At 45.3% G+C, this 16,927-nt stretch overlaps 2 protein-coding genes across 3 annotated transcripts in view; both read left to right on the top strand.

Moving 5' to 3' along the window:
- PIK3R5 (phosphoinositide-3-kinase regulatory subunit 5) overlaps positions 1-2,344 on the top strand; it is an 87,028-nt gene extending 84,684 nt beyond the window's left edge. Inside the window, exons 19-20 of one of the 2 annotated variants that reach the window (XR_013177891.1) lie at positions 114-342; positions 1,719-2,344. Coding sequence is in view for 1 of the 2 variants with exons in the window: in XM_077165958.1 (XP_077022073.1) it covers positions 114-261 (148 nt within the window). In the remaining variant the exon portion in view is untranslated. Of the gene's footprint in view, positions 1-113 lie in introns of both variants that reach the window. The other variant, XM_077165958.1, reaches the window with a different exon arrangement.
- An 8,744-nt stretch (positions 2,345-11,088) lies between these two features.
- Positions 11,089-16,927, top strand: part of PIK3R6 (phosphoinositide-3-kinase regulatory subunit 6) — a 76,243-nt gene continuing 70,404 nt past the window's right edge. The window contains exon 1 of the mRNA XM_077165956.1: positions 11,089-11,259. The gene's annotated coding sequence lies outside the window, so the exon portion shown is untranslated. The remainder of the gene's footprint in view (positions 11,260-16,927) is intronic.

Below are 16,927 nucleotides of genomic sequence, written 5' to 3'. Positions count from 1 at the left end.
CATCTGGGCTTCAGCCAAGTGGGGTCCAAGGGAAGGGGTCAGCTTCCATTCCACCCCAGCCCTGGAGAGTGGGAGGCGTGCTCTCACCCCTGCCCTGCCCCCCTGCCCCCCAGGTGTGAGGTCTCGCCCTGCTACAAGCCCGAGAAGAGCAGCCTCTGCCCGCCACCCCAGAGGCCCCCCTACCCGCCGACCCAGGCTGCGCCGGACCTCTGCTCCCTCCTCTGCCTGCCCATCATGACCTTCAGCGGAGCTCTGCCCTAGTATGGTCCTGGCACCAGGCTGGACAAGAAGCCCTGGGGGCAGTAGCCCCCTCCTCCGAAACCCCCATCCCAACAATTGGCTGTAAGGGTCTCGCTCCTTGTGGAGAGCTGGGAAACCCTGTGCCAGGCCAGGGTGCCGCTCTGGGCCCTTCGGCAGGTTGGGGGCGGTCGGGTAGACGGTTTCAGGCTCTGGGGACTCTCCTTGGGAAAGAAACAGACCCTGGGGAGGTAGGGGCTCGGACCGCAGGGCCTCAGATTCCTCGTGGTAGAAGGAGAGGGACAGGTGGGCTGACCTCAGGAGGCCCTGCCCGCAGGCATGGACTAGGGTTCTTCCTAGAACAAAGATCTGAGGCCCTGGGGATCTAGAATCTGGAGTAGGGTTTTGACCCCTCCCAGCCCTTGGCTGGGCCCACCCCTTATTTTGTCGAAGATTTGGGGGACCATTTGTGTCTGGGGTTCAGTTCCCTCTACTCTGGGGTTCAGATGGTGGAAACTTTGGTGAGAGTTTTCTTTCCTGATCTTCAGTCTCAATCTTCTCATTCCACACCACCACCCATCCCACCCAACTCACTCATCTTAACATTCTTTCACTCTCTCAAGTCCCCTGGGTCTTCCAGGAGCGGGGAGGTTACAAAAAACAGCACTAATGCTTTACCTGGCTACTGTCAGGACCTGGGACAGATTCTCTCTTGAATCTGGGTCTTTTCTAGATCTGAGATCCCTGGGAGACAGGTCAGGCTTCAGTTGAGCAGAGGCTCAGTTATTTTCCAGCTAAATAATCAGAAGGAAGTTAATCAGCTTCTTTCCTCAGCACTAAAACAGAGGAAGTAAAACTTCCTCGAAGAGTTGAAAGGAGATCCCTGCACAGCACCTGGCCACCCACCCCCTCCCAGTGGGTCCTGGGCAGGCTGAGTGGCCCCCCTCTGAGTACAGCCCCCTCTGCCTTTGGCCCCCAATGTGGTCTCGTGGGTTCTGGGGTGCAGGGGCCACCTTTACTCTCCAGAGGAGGACTTGCCTATGTTGGGGTGAGGGTTTGGTGCTTGGGTGCCCCCACCCCCGCTCATCTCACTGCTTAGGCTAACTGCATGTTGTCCGGAGAATCATCCACCCCCACCACTCCCAAAGTGCATTGGCACCATTGGGCACCTGGACAAGGTCCCCAAGGAGAGGAAGAGGGAGTGTCTGGCCCCATGGAGCTTAGTGCCTGGTTGGGGGAAATAGGGGTTGTGCCAGGGAAAGTCTCAGCCCATGGTGGAAGATGAGAGCCGAAAGCTTAAAACCACCAGGTTGGAGTAGTTTGAGAGTTGGAAGCAAATATGGGTTAGGGTGATACTGGGGAGGGCAGGGTTTGGGTTCAGGGTTTGGACTGGTAAAGGTGGGGGAAAGCATGGAAGCATGCAGTTGTATCCCTCAGAGCCCCTCCTTACCCTCCCTCTCCGGCTTCATCCTGCTCCAAAGGTGCTGAGCTCAGCCCTGAGTACTCATGACGTGAGAGAAGAACACAGAGCCAGCTTCCCAGCTGTGCCGCACCGTTCCTCCTCTGTCTGAGCCATCTGTCTTGCCTGAGACTCCAGAGTCTCCATCACATATACTTTCCATATTTTTTGTTACATGAGCAGGTTGTCTTACTACATGATCAACAGATGTCCAAGAAAAAAAATGGATGAAATAATATCATTATCAAATAAAACTTGATTAGTCTGGTATTTAATGACCTATAGTTATTCTCCTGCCTGACAACTTACTACTAATTGGATGGTTTAGGTGCACTAGTACATATATACCAAAATAAGATTCTTGGGGAATTGTTTTGATTGACGTTTTGCAATTTCCCACTTTGTGCTAAAAGTTTACCTGATACCCTGTTCCCATTAAGCCTCCTCACACTCACTGATCCAGAGAACAAATGGCCCTATACATTAGCTCAACAGTTAGGGTTTGAGAAATAGAAGCCGTATGTCCAGCTACTCCTTATGACCCAAAGCCCCAGGGAGGGAATGGACCTGAGGCTATGGTTCTTGAGCAGGGAAACTTGCAGTTGAGAGGGAGGGAAATGAGGTCTGTGATAGTTCTCTGGATCTGGGGCTGTGTCTTGTCTTGGGTCATAGAGAGGGAGAGGAGAGGAGGGGAAGGGATGGTGGAGGGTGCATGTGGCTGGGAGAAGTAGGTAAGCATCACACTCCCAGGGCAGCCATCAGGATAGAGAAAGGAGGGACCGTGAGCTGCTCTAGCTCTGCATCAGCTAGCCATTGCAACCAGCAAACCACTCCTCAACTCAGCGGCTTAAAATAATGATAATCCAAGCTTGTGCGTGCATCTGTAGGATATTTAGGGGTCGCCTCGTGTTTTAGATTGCAAAAGCTGCTGAAATGCAGATACCGTAAAATGGGTTGGCTTTTACGGTGGGGATTTATTTGTTTACAAGCTTACGCTTCTGAGGCCTTGAAAATGTCCAAACTGAAGCATCATCAAGACGATACCTTCTTCCTCCTGAACACAGGCTGCAGGCAATCTGAGACTCCTGTCACATGATGGCAAGGCGCATGGTGGCATCTGCTGGTCCTGCCCTTCTCGTCCAGGTTTTGTAGCCGCCAGCTTCTGGCTTCATTGGCTTCCTCTGTTTCTATGGCTTTCTTTCTCTGCTTATGCACTTTTTTTTCTCTATTTCATCCACTTATAAAGGACTCCAGCAAGAGGATTAAGACCCCCACCCTGAATGAGGTGGGTCACACCTTAACTTAAGATCCTACTCACCAAAAGACCCTACTTACAATGGGTCCACCATCACTACCCCCAGGGATGGATTAAATTTAAGAACATGATTTTCTGTGGTATATACAGCTTTAAACCATCCCACTACATCTATGCTGGTCACAAAGTGGCTTGGCTCCCAGGGCCAAGTTGGGTTCACATCTTCCCCTGTGTCTCTCCAGCTCTGGGTCAGCGTGCCAACACCAGAGAGGCAGGGGTGTGTGCTGCCTCCTAGGGCCTGGGTCTAGAGCTAGCTTACATCTCTTCAGTTGGCAAAAATGGATGAAACACATCAACCCACAGATTCAAGAAGTTCAGCAAATCTCGTATAGGATAAAATAAAAATTCCATGAGAAGGCACATCACCATTGGTATTTTTTCCAAAAGCCCAGAGCCCCGGTCTAGTCACAGGAAAAATGTCAGACAAAGCCATGCTGTGGGACGTTCTACAGGATACCTGAGGAGGTCTCTAAACAGTCAATGGCATGGAAAAACTCAGAAAGACTATAGAAATCTAAAAACTAAATGCAATGTGGTACTCTGGGTTGGATCTTGAAACAGAAAGAGGACATTACTAGAGAAACTGGCAAAATTCCGAGAAGGTCTGGAGTTTAGTTGTCCTCCTTTCCTTCTTTGCTTCCTTCCTTGCTTCCTTCCTTCCTCCCTCCCTCCCTCTCTTCCTTTTTGACAAGGCAAAACAACATACAAACACGAACATTCTTAACATACAAACATTCCATACATGGTGTACAATCAATGGCTCACAATATCATCACATGGTAGTATGTTCATCACCGTGATCATGTTTTAGAACATTTGCATCATGAAATTTAGTTTTTAAAAACACACACATAGGTACCTCACTGTCAAACTCTTAAAAAAATAGGTAATTGAAAAATCTCAAAGACAGCTAGAGGAAAAAACTGTACTTTATCTTCAAAGAAGCAACAATTAAACTGAGAATTTTCTCCTCAGTAGAAACAATAGAAGCCAGAAGACAATGAAAAGACATCTTTAAAATGCTGGGGAAAAAATTGCCAACCTAGAATTCTATACCCAGAATTAACAGATGATATATATATATATATAATTATTATAACATGTATTTAATAATACAGTGCTCTCACAAGAGACACATTTTAAATATAAGAACACAGAAAGGTTGAAAGCAAAAGGATGGAAAGATAAAACCATGCAAACCTGACCAAGAAAGCTTATGTCATTACACTAATATCAGACAGAGTAGACTTTAAGGCAAGAAGTGTTACTAAAGATTTAGCGAGTCATTTTGTAATGATCAAGGGGTCGTTGCCACAAAAAGATATCTCAATCATAAATACATATGCAACCAATAACATAACTTTAAATTACACAAAACAAAAATTGACAGAATTAAGAGTGTTTACAGTGACAGCAGGGAACTTTAACACAACTCTCTCAATAGCTAATAGAGCAAATAAATTTTAAAAATGAGTAGAGGTAGGGGTGCACGGGTGGTTCAATGTAGAATGCTTGCCTTCCATACAGGAGACCTGGATTCAATTCCTGGACCATGCGCCCCCCCAAAATAAAAAATAAATAATAATAACAGTAGAGGGTGCATGGGTGGTTCAGTGGTAGAATGCTCACCTTTCATGCCGGAGACCCAGTTTCGATTCCCAGACCATGAACTCAAAAAAAAAAAAATCAGTAGAGGTTAAAAAGACCTAAACAACGCACTTGACAGGTCTGATCTCACTGAAATAGAATACTACATACAACAACAGCAGAATTCACATTATTTTCAAATACAAGTAATATATTCACCCAAATCCACCATATAGAAAATTAGTGGTGTACCATAAAGAAAATTTCAACAAATCCCAAGTCACTGGAATCAAACAGCCTGTATTCTCTGACTACACTAAAATTAAGCTATCAATAACACATATTATTGCAAAGTCCCAGCTGCCTGAGAATTAAGTACTCCATTTCTAAATAATTTGTAGGTTGAAAAATAAATTAAAATGGATGCAAGAAAATATTTTGAACTGGTTGATTATGAACATTTGCTATCAAGACTTGTGAGATGCTAAAGCAATGTTTAGAAGGAAAGTTATTTCCATAAAAAAACATATCTTAGAAATGAGTTTAGGTTAGAAATCAGTGATTTAAGTTTATAATTCAAAAAGCTAGAGAAGGAGCAGTAGAACAATCTTAAGGAAAATAGAAGGAAGGAAATAAGTATGAGTAGACATCAATGAATTAGAAAACTAACATACCAGTTGAAAGACTCTTAGCAAGACTGATCCAATAAATAAATAAAATTACCAATGTTATTAATGAGAAAGAGGACGTTTCCACAGATCCTGGAGACTACAAAAATATAATAAAAGGACATAAACAACTACACCAATAAATTTGACCACTTGGATAAAATGAAGATAATTCTCAAAAATACAATTTGCAAATCTGACAGAGAAATGGAAAATCTGAGTAGGCCAATATCTGTTAAAGAACTTGAAGCCATTTTTTTTTTTAATTCCTACAAAGAATATTCTAGGCTCAAATAGATTTACCAGTAAGTACTTTCAAACATTTAAGGAAAAAAAATAATTCCAATATTATGCAAAATATTTAAGAGAATAGAAAAAGAGGGAATACTTTCTAGCTCTTTTTTGAAGCCAGCATAACTTTGATATCATTACATAAGAGTGCTACTAGGAAAGAAAATTAGCTTCCTTGGAAACTTCCAAACCTGCTCTCCACCTCAGCAACTCCAGCAAATCCTGCAGGGGGCGGAGGTGGGGGAAGAAGCTGGGGATTTTAGGGAAGTTCAGGATGGTGGGGCTGGGGACAGGGAGGAGAGTTGGCTTGGTTTCTCACTCAAGGTTGACATGAGAATGGAGAAGTAGGAGACAGGGTCGCACCTTCCATAGTGGTCCCAAGACCTCTCTGTCACCTGAGAGTCTGTGCTGCAGCCTCTTACCCCATCCTGAGACCAGGGGCTTCCCCACAGGGTGGCTGAGGGAATAGAGGGATTCAGGAGCAAAGACAGTTGGACCTGCAATAGACAAGCCTTGGTGGGTCCACGAGGTTTCCTTCACCAACTTGAAGGGCTACTTGTGGAATTGAGCCATGTAAGTGTGTCTCTATTCCAAAACTATGTGTACATTTAAATTTAAGGGAAAAAATGTAGTTGAGCCTCATGTAGTGCTATAGAATGATCTCCAAGTAAACAAAACAAATTGCAGAACAATTCATATGGTATAAGCTCATGTGTATGAATCATACCAAACTATTGCAGTGGTTGTCACTGGGATAGGGGAAAGAAAATGGAATGGGGGAGAAGGGGATCTCTTTGTTCCCCTCTACATACTCCCATAAAGTTTGAGTATTTTTACAGTGAAAATATATCCATGAGTTATTTGGATAACTGTTTTAAACATTAAATTTTTTTTTTAAAGAATGTTGATGGTTTTTACAATCACAACTCTCTCTCTCTCCCAAAAAAGAAGGATGGCTGAAAGGGCAGTGGATGGATATTAAGCATAAATCTGCTTCCCTAAAACTATCACACTAATCAGTCCTAATTCTGCTCATATGCACACACACACACACACACCAGAATAAAACTGCAGTAAGTGCAAGATGAAAAATTCCCAACACGTTACTGCCATGCTGCGCCCCTAGCAGACATTACTTAGTCGCTAACAGATTCCCAGGGGATGCTGATGCTGCTACTCCAGTGAACCACACTCTTTGTGAGCCATTGGTTTGGAGTATGACATCATCCCACCTGCTTCCCTGGGCCACGAGTGTGAGCACTTTCAGCAGAGGTGCCCGTCAGGTGGGTACCAGCCATGCCAGCTGATCTGGCCTTCCAGGAGTGGAAAGGAGGGAAGGCATGGGCGGGGATTTAGGCTGGCCCAGCGGGCAGGTCCTCTCCTTGGTGCTGTGCAGAGTCCCTGTTTTGGGTGATCCCCGGTTCAAGACCCATCTCCATCAGTTATGTGAGCCTTGAAACTACAGTTTAATCCATCTCCACAATTGAATCTAATTTGCAAGGTGAATGTCAGACATATAACAGATTTTTCCCATTTATCACCTCTCACAGTTTTCTAAGAAACCTGGGTCTTATTAATCGGAGTCATTTGTGTTTTTGTGGATATCGTCAGTGAGTTTGGGGTATTAAAACTGGGAGGTAAGCGTTAGAATGGAGTTGAAGTGCTCTGCATACAGTTTAAAAAGGACTTTGATATGAGTGTGAAAAATTAGGGGGGGTGTCCAGGAGCTAGTGTGGAGGGGCCGCCTGGGGAGAGGAGAGAGAGGAACACATCAACGACACCCCATCCCAGCCTGCCCAGTCCAATGGCATGGAGTGAAGGAGGGGGCTTTAGACCACACAGTATCCACTGAAGATTTAAACTAGTTTGCTATGAGATGTGTGATGGGCGCTCCCTTCTTTATTCTCTCACTATCACTTGTAGTAAAACGTACCTTGCTTATTAATATTTGTTGTGAATGGATTCTTTAGAAAACTCGAAGAGATCACAAATTATCTGCTGCTGAATGGTCCCAGAGATGAATGAATTCCACAGACCATGGAGCTGGAGGGAAGGGCCCTGGTCTGGGTTTCTTGCATCCAAAGTGAAGAATTCTTTTCTGCCTCCAATGCCCTGGTGCTCTAGAACCTCCCGACCCCCCACTGGTCCCCTCCCCAACTCCCATCCTCTGCCATCATGCTTTTGTGCAAGAGACTTTAATTTTTGCTTAAAGTGCTCAGCTAACATCATACAGGGAAAATAGGTAAGAGGCATTTTTCTGAAAAGAGGGAGTAGTGGTTGATTTGCAGAGGGGGGACAGGAGGGGCTCTCCTGCAGAGAGGAATGAAGGGATACAACAGAGAAGATAAGGAACTTCCTAGTCCCAAGGCGAGTTCTCAAGCAGAGTCTTTTAAGTGCCCAGCTGAGAGAGAGGAACCTCAGAAGAGGCCAGCTGGGCTGTGCCCTGCCCCAGCCAGGCCTGGGGACCCCTCCCGTGGGAGAGGAGGGTTAATGCACCGGGGAGAAGTGGAAATAGGTGATGAGCCTATTTTTGCTCCTGTGTCTTGGGCCTCGGTCCCCGGAAAGCAGCTTTGCTTCCGTTAGCTGACAACTCGTGGGAATGTCAGCTGCTGGTGATCTGGGAGATACCACAATCTTCCGCTTTGTTGGGGTGTGGGGGGCTGTTTCTGAGATTGGCTGCAGTTGAGACACCTGGTAGCAACTCAGCCTGGAAGACTGAGGTTGAGTGAACCCCAAGGTCAGGGTCTGGAGAGGAAGCGATCCCGGGGTTGGGTCCAAGTGGAACCAAGACCCCCAGTGGCCTGCTGGAGGTGTATGGGGGTCCATCCTTTCCATCTCCACCAGCACAGCTGTCCCCCCTCCGCCACTCATCCCTTCGTTCCCGGCTGGCCATCGACCATGCACCTCAGAAATGAAGATGCCGCGGCCCCCCTTTGCAAGGGTGGCTCTGGGGCTGTCTAGCATCACCAGCCCCCATACTGTGGCTACCACGCCCAGTGCAATTGCAGAGACAGCAGCTGATGATAAGAGGAGCGTCACAGCCACAAGAGGCCCACAGCAGCTTGTGATTTCCTATTCAGTTAGGCCGAAGCTGATAAGGAGAGGGGCAGCCCACGATGACCACAGAGCTGGGCTGCTGCTGAGCTCTGGGCCTGCAGGGGCTGAGCTCTGGGCCCTTTATCCTGTCCTGGATTTATTCATTTCATTCATTCATTCATTCATTCATTCATTCATTCGGCTCTTTGTGTTATTTATTATTTGAGCCAAGAATTGACTTAGCACTGTGATGACTGAAATAATGAATAAAACTTTGGTCCTGCTCTCCCAAAACTTGCAGCCTGTTGGGGGAGGGAGCAGGAACAAGGCAAACTTGTGACCTAAGAACTCTAATTCAAAGAGGCGAGAGAGAATGTGATTCCAATTACAAGAGAGACAGCAAAGGAGTGGGTATGGGAGGAAGGTAGAGCCATAGAGTCCTTTTTTCTTTAATTTTTAGACTTTCTTTTTTCAAATGGTCTCCTCTGCAAAGCAAGGGGATAGAACAGAACCCAGTCAAGTCCCTGCAGAAAAGATCAATGACTTCCAGTCCCAAGCTCCTTTGGATGCAAGTGACAGAAACCCAACTCAAAAAAGCTTCATAAAAAAAAGGAGGGGGAAGGGGTGATTTTTCTTTTAATCTCCAGTATTTGAGAGCAGCTAGAAGTAAAAACGTAAAATTGTGGAATTGTGACCCATACCAAACTCTGAAATCTGTTCTACAACTAATGTGGTGATGTACTTTGAAATTTATTCTGTTTTTTTGTATATACATTATTTTTCACAAAAAAAAGAACAAAAAAGTCAATTGTGATGATAAAAAAATATTTATTCCTTCTAGCCTCCAATGTTCTGCAGCAGCTAGAAGGAAAAGTCTGAGAGGATGGTATGGTAGCCCATGACAGACTCTGGGATCTGTCCTGTAACTACTTGTTGAAGAGCGCTTTGAAAACTACTGCTTTTTCCTTTCTTTGCTTTATATATATGTTATAATATACAATAAATTTTTTTAATTGTAAGTAAAAAGGGAATCATACACTTCATACTCTTTAAAATTACTTTTATTACTTAAAAAGAGGGGGGGCATATTTCTTGGATCACACAGCTGAGCCGTTTAAGAGTTGATCTAGGCAGCAGGGTTTCAGGCACAGCTGAATCCAGGTGCCCAAACACTGCTGTCAGCAATCTCTCTCCAGAGCCATTTCTTCAGTAGGCACAATAGGATATGGACATAGGGTCTGTGCGCTTTTCAAAGGCCTAGAAATGTGTTTGAAAACCCATCCCCTTCCCCCAATAATTTTTGGATTCAAAATGTGAAGAAAAAAAAAAGCATATGATGAACTAGCAAACGCTTCATCTCAGAGGTCATCTGCTTCCTTGAGCCCCACCACTGTTGTCCCTCTTGGCTCTGCTGTCTCCTAATTGCCAAAGTTGAAGGACACTCTTTGTTCTCTTCATTCATGTCCTCTTTGAAAGTTTTGACACTGCTGGGCATGGTCTTCACCCTGACCCTCTCTCTGCCTCTAGCTTCCATGGCGATGTTTTCCCTCCTCCCTCTCTGGCTTGACTGTTACACTCTCCTGGGCTGGTCGCTCTTCCCTCCTGAATGAAGATTGACTGGGAACGAGCCAGGAGAAGGGCCGAAAAGAATTCCACAGCACAGGTAAAGGCAGGAAGAAAGAGAGCCTAGATGACGAATGAACTGCAGCTATTCATTATTTCAGGAAGGAGGTGGAGTGAGAGGACAAAGCATGGGCTGGACATCAAGAAGGTACCAGACCCAGAAGCACTTGGCAATTCAGGTGAAGGAGTTTGGCCATTCTCCTGAAGGCACTGGAGAGTCACTGAAGGTTTTGGAGATCAGACGTGGATTTCATGATCAGAAAGAATTCTTTGGTGGTTGGTTGGAGACAAGAGTAGAGGAGACATCATGCTGTGCGATAACTCAGCCGAAAGCCAATGGTGGCCTCCTCAAGCACCGATGCTTTGGGGATGGAGGAAAGTGGATGGATTCATTACGTATTGACAGGACCTGGTGCATTTTGGATGTAACAGGAGAGGGAGGGGGGTTGTTAAGGATGGCGCCCAGGTTTCTGATTCTGAGGTGAGGAACAGAGGGAGAGAAGCAGGTTTACAGTGGGAATGATGAGCTTGATTTGTACATGTTGGGTTGGAGGGGTTTGAGGGACGGCTGGTTGGAGATGTCCAGGAGTGTGGGGTAGGGCGGGGGGAGGGTGGAGAATCTGGTGCTCGTGGAGAAGTCAAGGACACCCCCACCCCCACCCATCCATGCCCAGTGAACACCAGCAGGGGTCTCTATCGAGGTGCCCCCTCCAACCCCACCAACAGAGCTGGGTCACACTGAATTAGAATAAAGAAGCTCCAGTGGCCAAAGCCGACCCCAGATGCTTCTTTAGAAAGTGACCTCACAACAGGATGTGTTCTGGGAGGAGCTTTAAGGGCTCTGGGGAAGGGGAAGGAAGAGGAGGGGACAGAGCTGGGTCTGCGAGGAACCGAGGAACCGGGCTCTTGTCTGCAGATCTTGAGCCTGCAGCGGAGACTGAAGCCATCCACTGGGGCTCCCCCGAGACAAGACGCCTGGTTCTGCAGCGGGTGGCCTGCTCGGGCAGGGCTGTGGGGAGCTGAGCGGCTGCAGCTGAGCCAAGGTAGGGGGCTTGGAGGGTGGGGAGATGCAGATGTGAGCAGGACATGCGGAGGGGGTGGAGAAGAGGGGTGCTGGAGGGGGAGCCGGGGCTGGGAACAGAGACACCCTGACTCTTAGGAACCCAAGTTTCCTACAACAGGTCTGAGAAGGGTTACCCCCCAGATGTGGCAGCTCTTAGAACCACTTTGCCAAGTCAAGATTGTTCAACCCACTTTAGCAAGGTGAAAGGGCCAAAGGGTGGGGGTGAGATGGGGAGTTAAAGCTTGACAGGTAAAGGGGTTCTGTTTGGGGTGACGGAAAAGTTTTGGTAATGGATGGGGGTGATGGGAGCACAATATTGTGAAGGTAATTAATGCCACCGAATGTATACTTCAAAGAGGTTAGAATGGGAAATGTTAGACTGTCTATAGGTTAACAAACACAAAAAATTTAAATAAATTTTTAAATAAAAAAAACAATGAAAGGGCAGAGTACTGTTGTGCTCACTCTGGAAGAAGATTCTCCTTCCTTCTTCTAGAACCCTGAAAACAATAGTAATGCTAATGATGTGTGCCCATGTGGTAAGGTACACCCACCATCCCATTTGATTCCCCAGGTCCTGGGGCCAGGCTGGACAGGTGTTTTGATGCCCAGTTTAGAGGTCAGGAGATTGAGGCATAGAGAGATGAAGCACGGTGGCAAAGGTGGCAGAGCAGGTAAAGGAGGAGTAAGGCTCACATGTTACATTCCCTGGCACCCTGCCTTGTCCGTGCCCCTTCGGGGACACCACCCATCCATCCCTTGCCTGGGGAATTCGGTGATGGTTCTGTGAGTCTGGCTTGTTCTCCAAGCACGTGGATGGATGCTTGTGTGCAGCTGGCATCAGAATCTGCCCAAGGCCGGGCCCGTCCTCAAGGATCTATAATTCAGTGTGCAGGGCCGTGGGAGGGAGAGGGTCTCCTGGAGGGGACCTGTTGGGATTGAGGAGGGCTTTGCAGAAGTAGGGCCCCTAAGCTGAGCCTCAAGGCAGAAATGAGACAATGGGCAGCTGGGGGAGGGGAACCAAGCGTGCAAACACACCGAAGTAGGAAAGTAAACAAGAAAGTCATGATTTAGTTCAGGTTGGCTGCTATGGCACACAGTTCATGCAGGACTCACAAGCAAAGCCCACTTCAGTTTACTTAGTGAAACTCTAAGTGGTTTTCAAATATCTCATTTAGTCATCCTTGGTAGGTGCTTCAACATAGGTCTCCTTTAAAGAGAGGGAAACTGAGGCATAAAGTCTTGAAGCTACTAGCCCGAGGTGCCATAGCAACAGAGGGGATTTGAACCCAGAGCCCTTGGCACCACCCGTTGCCCTTGCAGCCACCAGGCCACATGGCCTCTTGCCTGGGCAAGTGGCTGACCCCCGGCTTACCCCAAAGCCAGGGCCTTGGCCGGGCAGGTTGACACGACTGCCGGATGCTGAGCTGCAGTGACTGCCAGTGGCTTCCCCACCCACCCAAACCCAGGGAAGCCAGATTCCTCCCGAGCCCTCTGCCCCTGGAACAATGCTCTCCCCTCACCCCCGCCTGCCAGGTGTTTCCTTCCTAGTAGTCAGCTGGGGAAGCAGGCCTGCCCAGTTCACAGGGCCCTCACCTCCTCAGCTTCTTGGGAATCGGAAAACCCCAGGCAGGCCCCATGGGACTGAGAGATGAGGGCTGGGTGGGGGGTGGGGGCCCTCCAGAGCTTCTCCCCTCCACGCAAGTGCACAAGGCATCTGCTCTAAACCAAAAGACAGGAAGTACTGTCTGGCCAGTGCGAACGACTCCTTGGAGGCTAAAGGGCTGATGGCTTGAAGTAGGGTCTGCTCCAGAAATCCCTGGGCAAGAGGCAAGTTTACATTTCTAAGGCCATTAAAATGCCCAAACGAATGCATCCAGAAAAAGATACCTTAACTCGAGAAAGGCCGATCTGGGAAAGCATGTTGCTGACGTCTGCCGGTCCTTTGGCTCCTGGTTTCAAACAGCTTTCCTTGGGGCATTTTCTTTCTGCATTTCCAAATGTCTCTGCCTGTGTCAGCTCTGAAGCTTTTCCCAAAAAACGTCACTTAGCTTCTTAAGTGACTCCGGTAAGAAGCCACCCATGTTGAATGGGTGGAGACACATCTCCACGGAAACCACCTAATCAAAAGGTCCCACCCACACCTGTGTGGGTCACATTTCCATGGATACAACTTAATAAAAGAAATCCACCCAAAAATATTGAATCAGGATTAAACAACATGGTTTTTCTGGAGTACACAGCAGCTTCAGACCAGCACGCTTGGGAAGGCACATGGTGATGTCTGCTGATTCTTCTTTCCAAAATGCCTCTGAGCCTCTGTGGGCATTTTTCTCTCTTAGCTTCTCCAGGGCATTTCTCTCTGTGTGTGTCTTTCACTTGGTTTCATCTCTCTGCTCTCTGTATGCCTTTCTCTTTGTTTTCTGTCTTTTATTCTCATCATAAAGAACTCCAGTAAAAGGATTAAGACCCACCTTGCATTGGGTGAGTCACATCTCCATGGAAACAACATAATCAGAGTTGCACAATAGCTCTGCACCCACAGGAATGGATTCCAAAAACATAATCTTTTCTGGGGTACATAAAGTTTCAAGCCAGCATATGAGGTCACACTAACAGAAGCAAAATGGTACTTCTCTGGCTGTCACCTCTCCCTGCATCCTGCTGGGGTAATTCTGACCTCTTAAATTCTTTCAAGAAATCTCCATAAATGTCTCACATAAACTTGTTAATGCAGCCCAAATCATCCTTCTGTGCTGACACTAGCTCATTACCCTTCCTTGTGCCAAACAAGAACCCCTAAATTCTCTGATAACCTGAACATCAGTTATTTCCCAAGAGAATCTTTGTTCCCTTTCACAAATACACTTTTGGTGGCCAAATCTTTTTTCTTTTTTTTCTCTACTTTAACAATTTATTTATTCTTTCAGCAAATATTTATTGAACACTTACTATGTGCCAGATACCATTCTGGGATTAGGGGATTCCACAGTGAATAGGACAGATGGGCTCTATATTTAAGGAGTTTACAGTGACAGGAAGTCTTCCCTGTCATTTTTTTTTCACTTTTTTAAATTAATTTTTTTATTTTTTTAAAAACTACAACAAACAAACACAAACATTCTTTTTTTCTTTTTCTTTTTCTCAGTAATTTTTTTATTAATTAAAAAAATTGACAACAAACAAAACAATAAGATATCATTCCACTCTACATATATAATCAGTAATTCTTAGTATCATCATATAGTTGCATATTCATCATTTCTTAGAACATTTGCATCGATTTAGAAAAAGAAATAAAAAGACAACAGAAAAAGAAATAAAACGATAATAGAGAAAAAAAGTTGTACATACCATACCCCTTACCCCTCGCTTTCATTTACCACTAGCGTTTCAAACTAAATTTATTTTAACATTTGTTCCCCCTATTATTTATTTTTATTCCATATGTTCTACTCTTTTGTTGATATGGTAGCTAAAAGGAGCATCAGACACAAGGTTTGCACATTCACCGAGTCACATAACACAAACATTCTTAACTTATGATCATTTTGTTCTACATATATAATCAATAATTCACAATATTATCACATAGTTGCATATTCATCATGATCATTTCTGAGAACATTTGCATTAATTCAGAAAAAGAAATAAAAAGAAAACAGAAAAAAATTCATACATACCATACCCCTTATCCCTCCCTTTCATTGCTCACTAGCATTTCAATCTAAATTTATTTTAACATTTGTTCCCCCTATTATTTATTTTTATTCCATATGTTTTACTCGTCTGTTGATAAGGTAGATAAAAGGAGCATCAGACACAAGATTTTTACAACCACACAGTCACATTTTGAAAGCTATATCATTATACAATCATCTTCAAGAAACATGGCTACTGGAACACAGCTCTACATTTTCAGGCAGTTCCTTCAAGCCTCTCCATTACATCTTGACTAACAAGGTGATATCTATTTAATGCATAAAAATAACCTCCAGGATAACCTCTCGACTCTGAAATCTCTCAGCCATTGACACTTTATTTTGTCTTATTTCACTCTTTCCCTTTTTGGTTGAGAAGGTTTTCTCAATCCCTTGATGCTAAGTCCCAGTTCATTCTAGGATTTCTGTCTCACATTGCCAAGAAGGTCCACACCCCTGGGAGTCATGTCCCACGTAGACAGGGGGAGGGCAGTGAGTTTGCTTGTTGTGTTGGCTGAGAGAGAGGCCACATCTGAGCAACAAAAGATGTTCTCTTGGGGGTGACTCTGGGGCCTAATTTTAAGTAGGTTTAGCCTATCCTTTGTGGGGTTAAGTTTCATATGAACAAACCCCAAGATTGGGGGCTCAGCGTATTGCTTTTGTTGTCTCCACTGCTTGTGAGAATATCAAGAATTCCACTTGGGGAAGTTGAATTTTCCCCCTTTCTCACCATTCCCCAAAGGGGACTTTGCAAATATTTTTTTATTCACTGTTCAGATCACTCTGGGATTTATCGGGGTATCACTCTGAACAAACCAACAAAATCTCATGTCCTACTCAAGGTTCCATGTACTTATGTTGTTCAATTAAGCTGTCTACATATTATATCATATTAGGAAATGCACTAGTCAAAATATAAATCTTGAAGCAAATAAACATTTTTTGCTTTATTCTCACACATAGGTTAAAATTTTAAAATATTAATTACCATCTATTTTCAACACCCTGCAGTAATGACCTTCTTTTGTTCTTTCTCATGCAAAAACATTTTTTAAATTAGTACATTTAGTCATTATCATTATACACTTTAGGCATTCCTAGATTATACCGTCTCAGTCTTTATGCATCTATCTTTCTTTCTGATTTCATTTGTGTGGTGGCCAAATCTTACTTGTCCTCTAGAGATACTCAGATGTGTCTGAATTTTCTGCGGGTTTGTAGATTCACTTGGGGCGAAGGGATATAATGGCCTGTATTTAAGGAAGAATGACCTCTGAATCCAATGCATTCATCCATCCGCTCATTCATGCATTCATCCTTTGTCTCTGAACTCATTCTTCGGTCAAGAATTGTGAAGGGCCTGAGATTTCACCTACTTGTAAGCTAATACGTGACCCTGTCACAGTTTCATGGATGCTGGCAAAAGGCAGGAGATTGAATTCACGAGATTCCAGGGCCAGAGACAAAAGAAGTCTTACTGACAGCAGAACAAGCAGCGTGAGGGTCACACTAAATGGTCCCTCTTTTTCCCCAAGACCTACAGAGTCAGCATGGAGTTGGACCCAGGGGGATGCTGGGCATCCCAGCTGACCTGGGTTTAGCAAACCCTGAGCTTTCATAATGGGCCACAAGCAAACCTGCCCAAACTTTGCCCTGGAAGGACATTATATTTTCTATAGTAGAGAGCAAATAAATCCACCCTCTGCCTTGGAGGAAGATACTATATCTATCTTCCAAGGCTGCTCTACAAACATCCTTGAAAAAGTGATCCAGAATAAAAACTCACAGAGCTTGCAGAAATTCAGCACCATAGGGAGAATTGTCTCCTTTTTATTCTGCCCAGAGCACTGTTCCTTGAAAACTTCAGGCACCCTCCCACCTGAGGAACTTTGCTTTGGCTGTTCCCTTCACTTGGAACATTTTCCCTGCAGATATGACAGGCCTGGC

Source organism: Tamandua tetradactyla, chromosome 6 (genome assembly GCF_023851605.1).
Source record: "Tamandua tetradactyla isolate mTamTet1 chromosome 6, mTamTet1.pri, whole genome shotgun sequence".
NCBI classification, from domain to species: Eukaryota; Metazoa; Chordata; class Mammalia; order Pilosa; family Myrmecophagidae; genus Tamandua; species Tamandua tetradactyla.
This window is presented reverse-complemented; position numbering and strand designations above follow the sequence as displayed.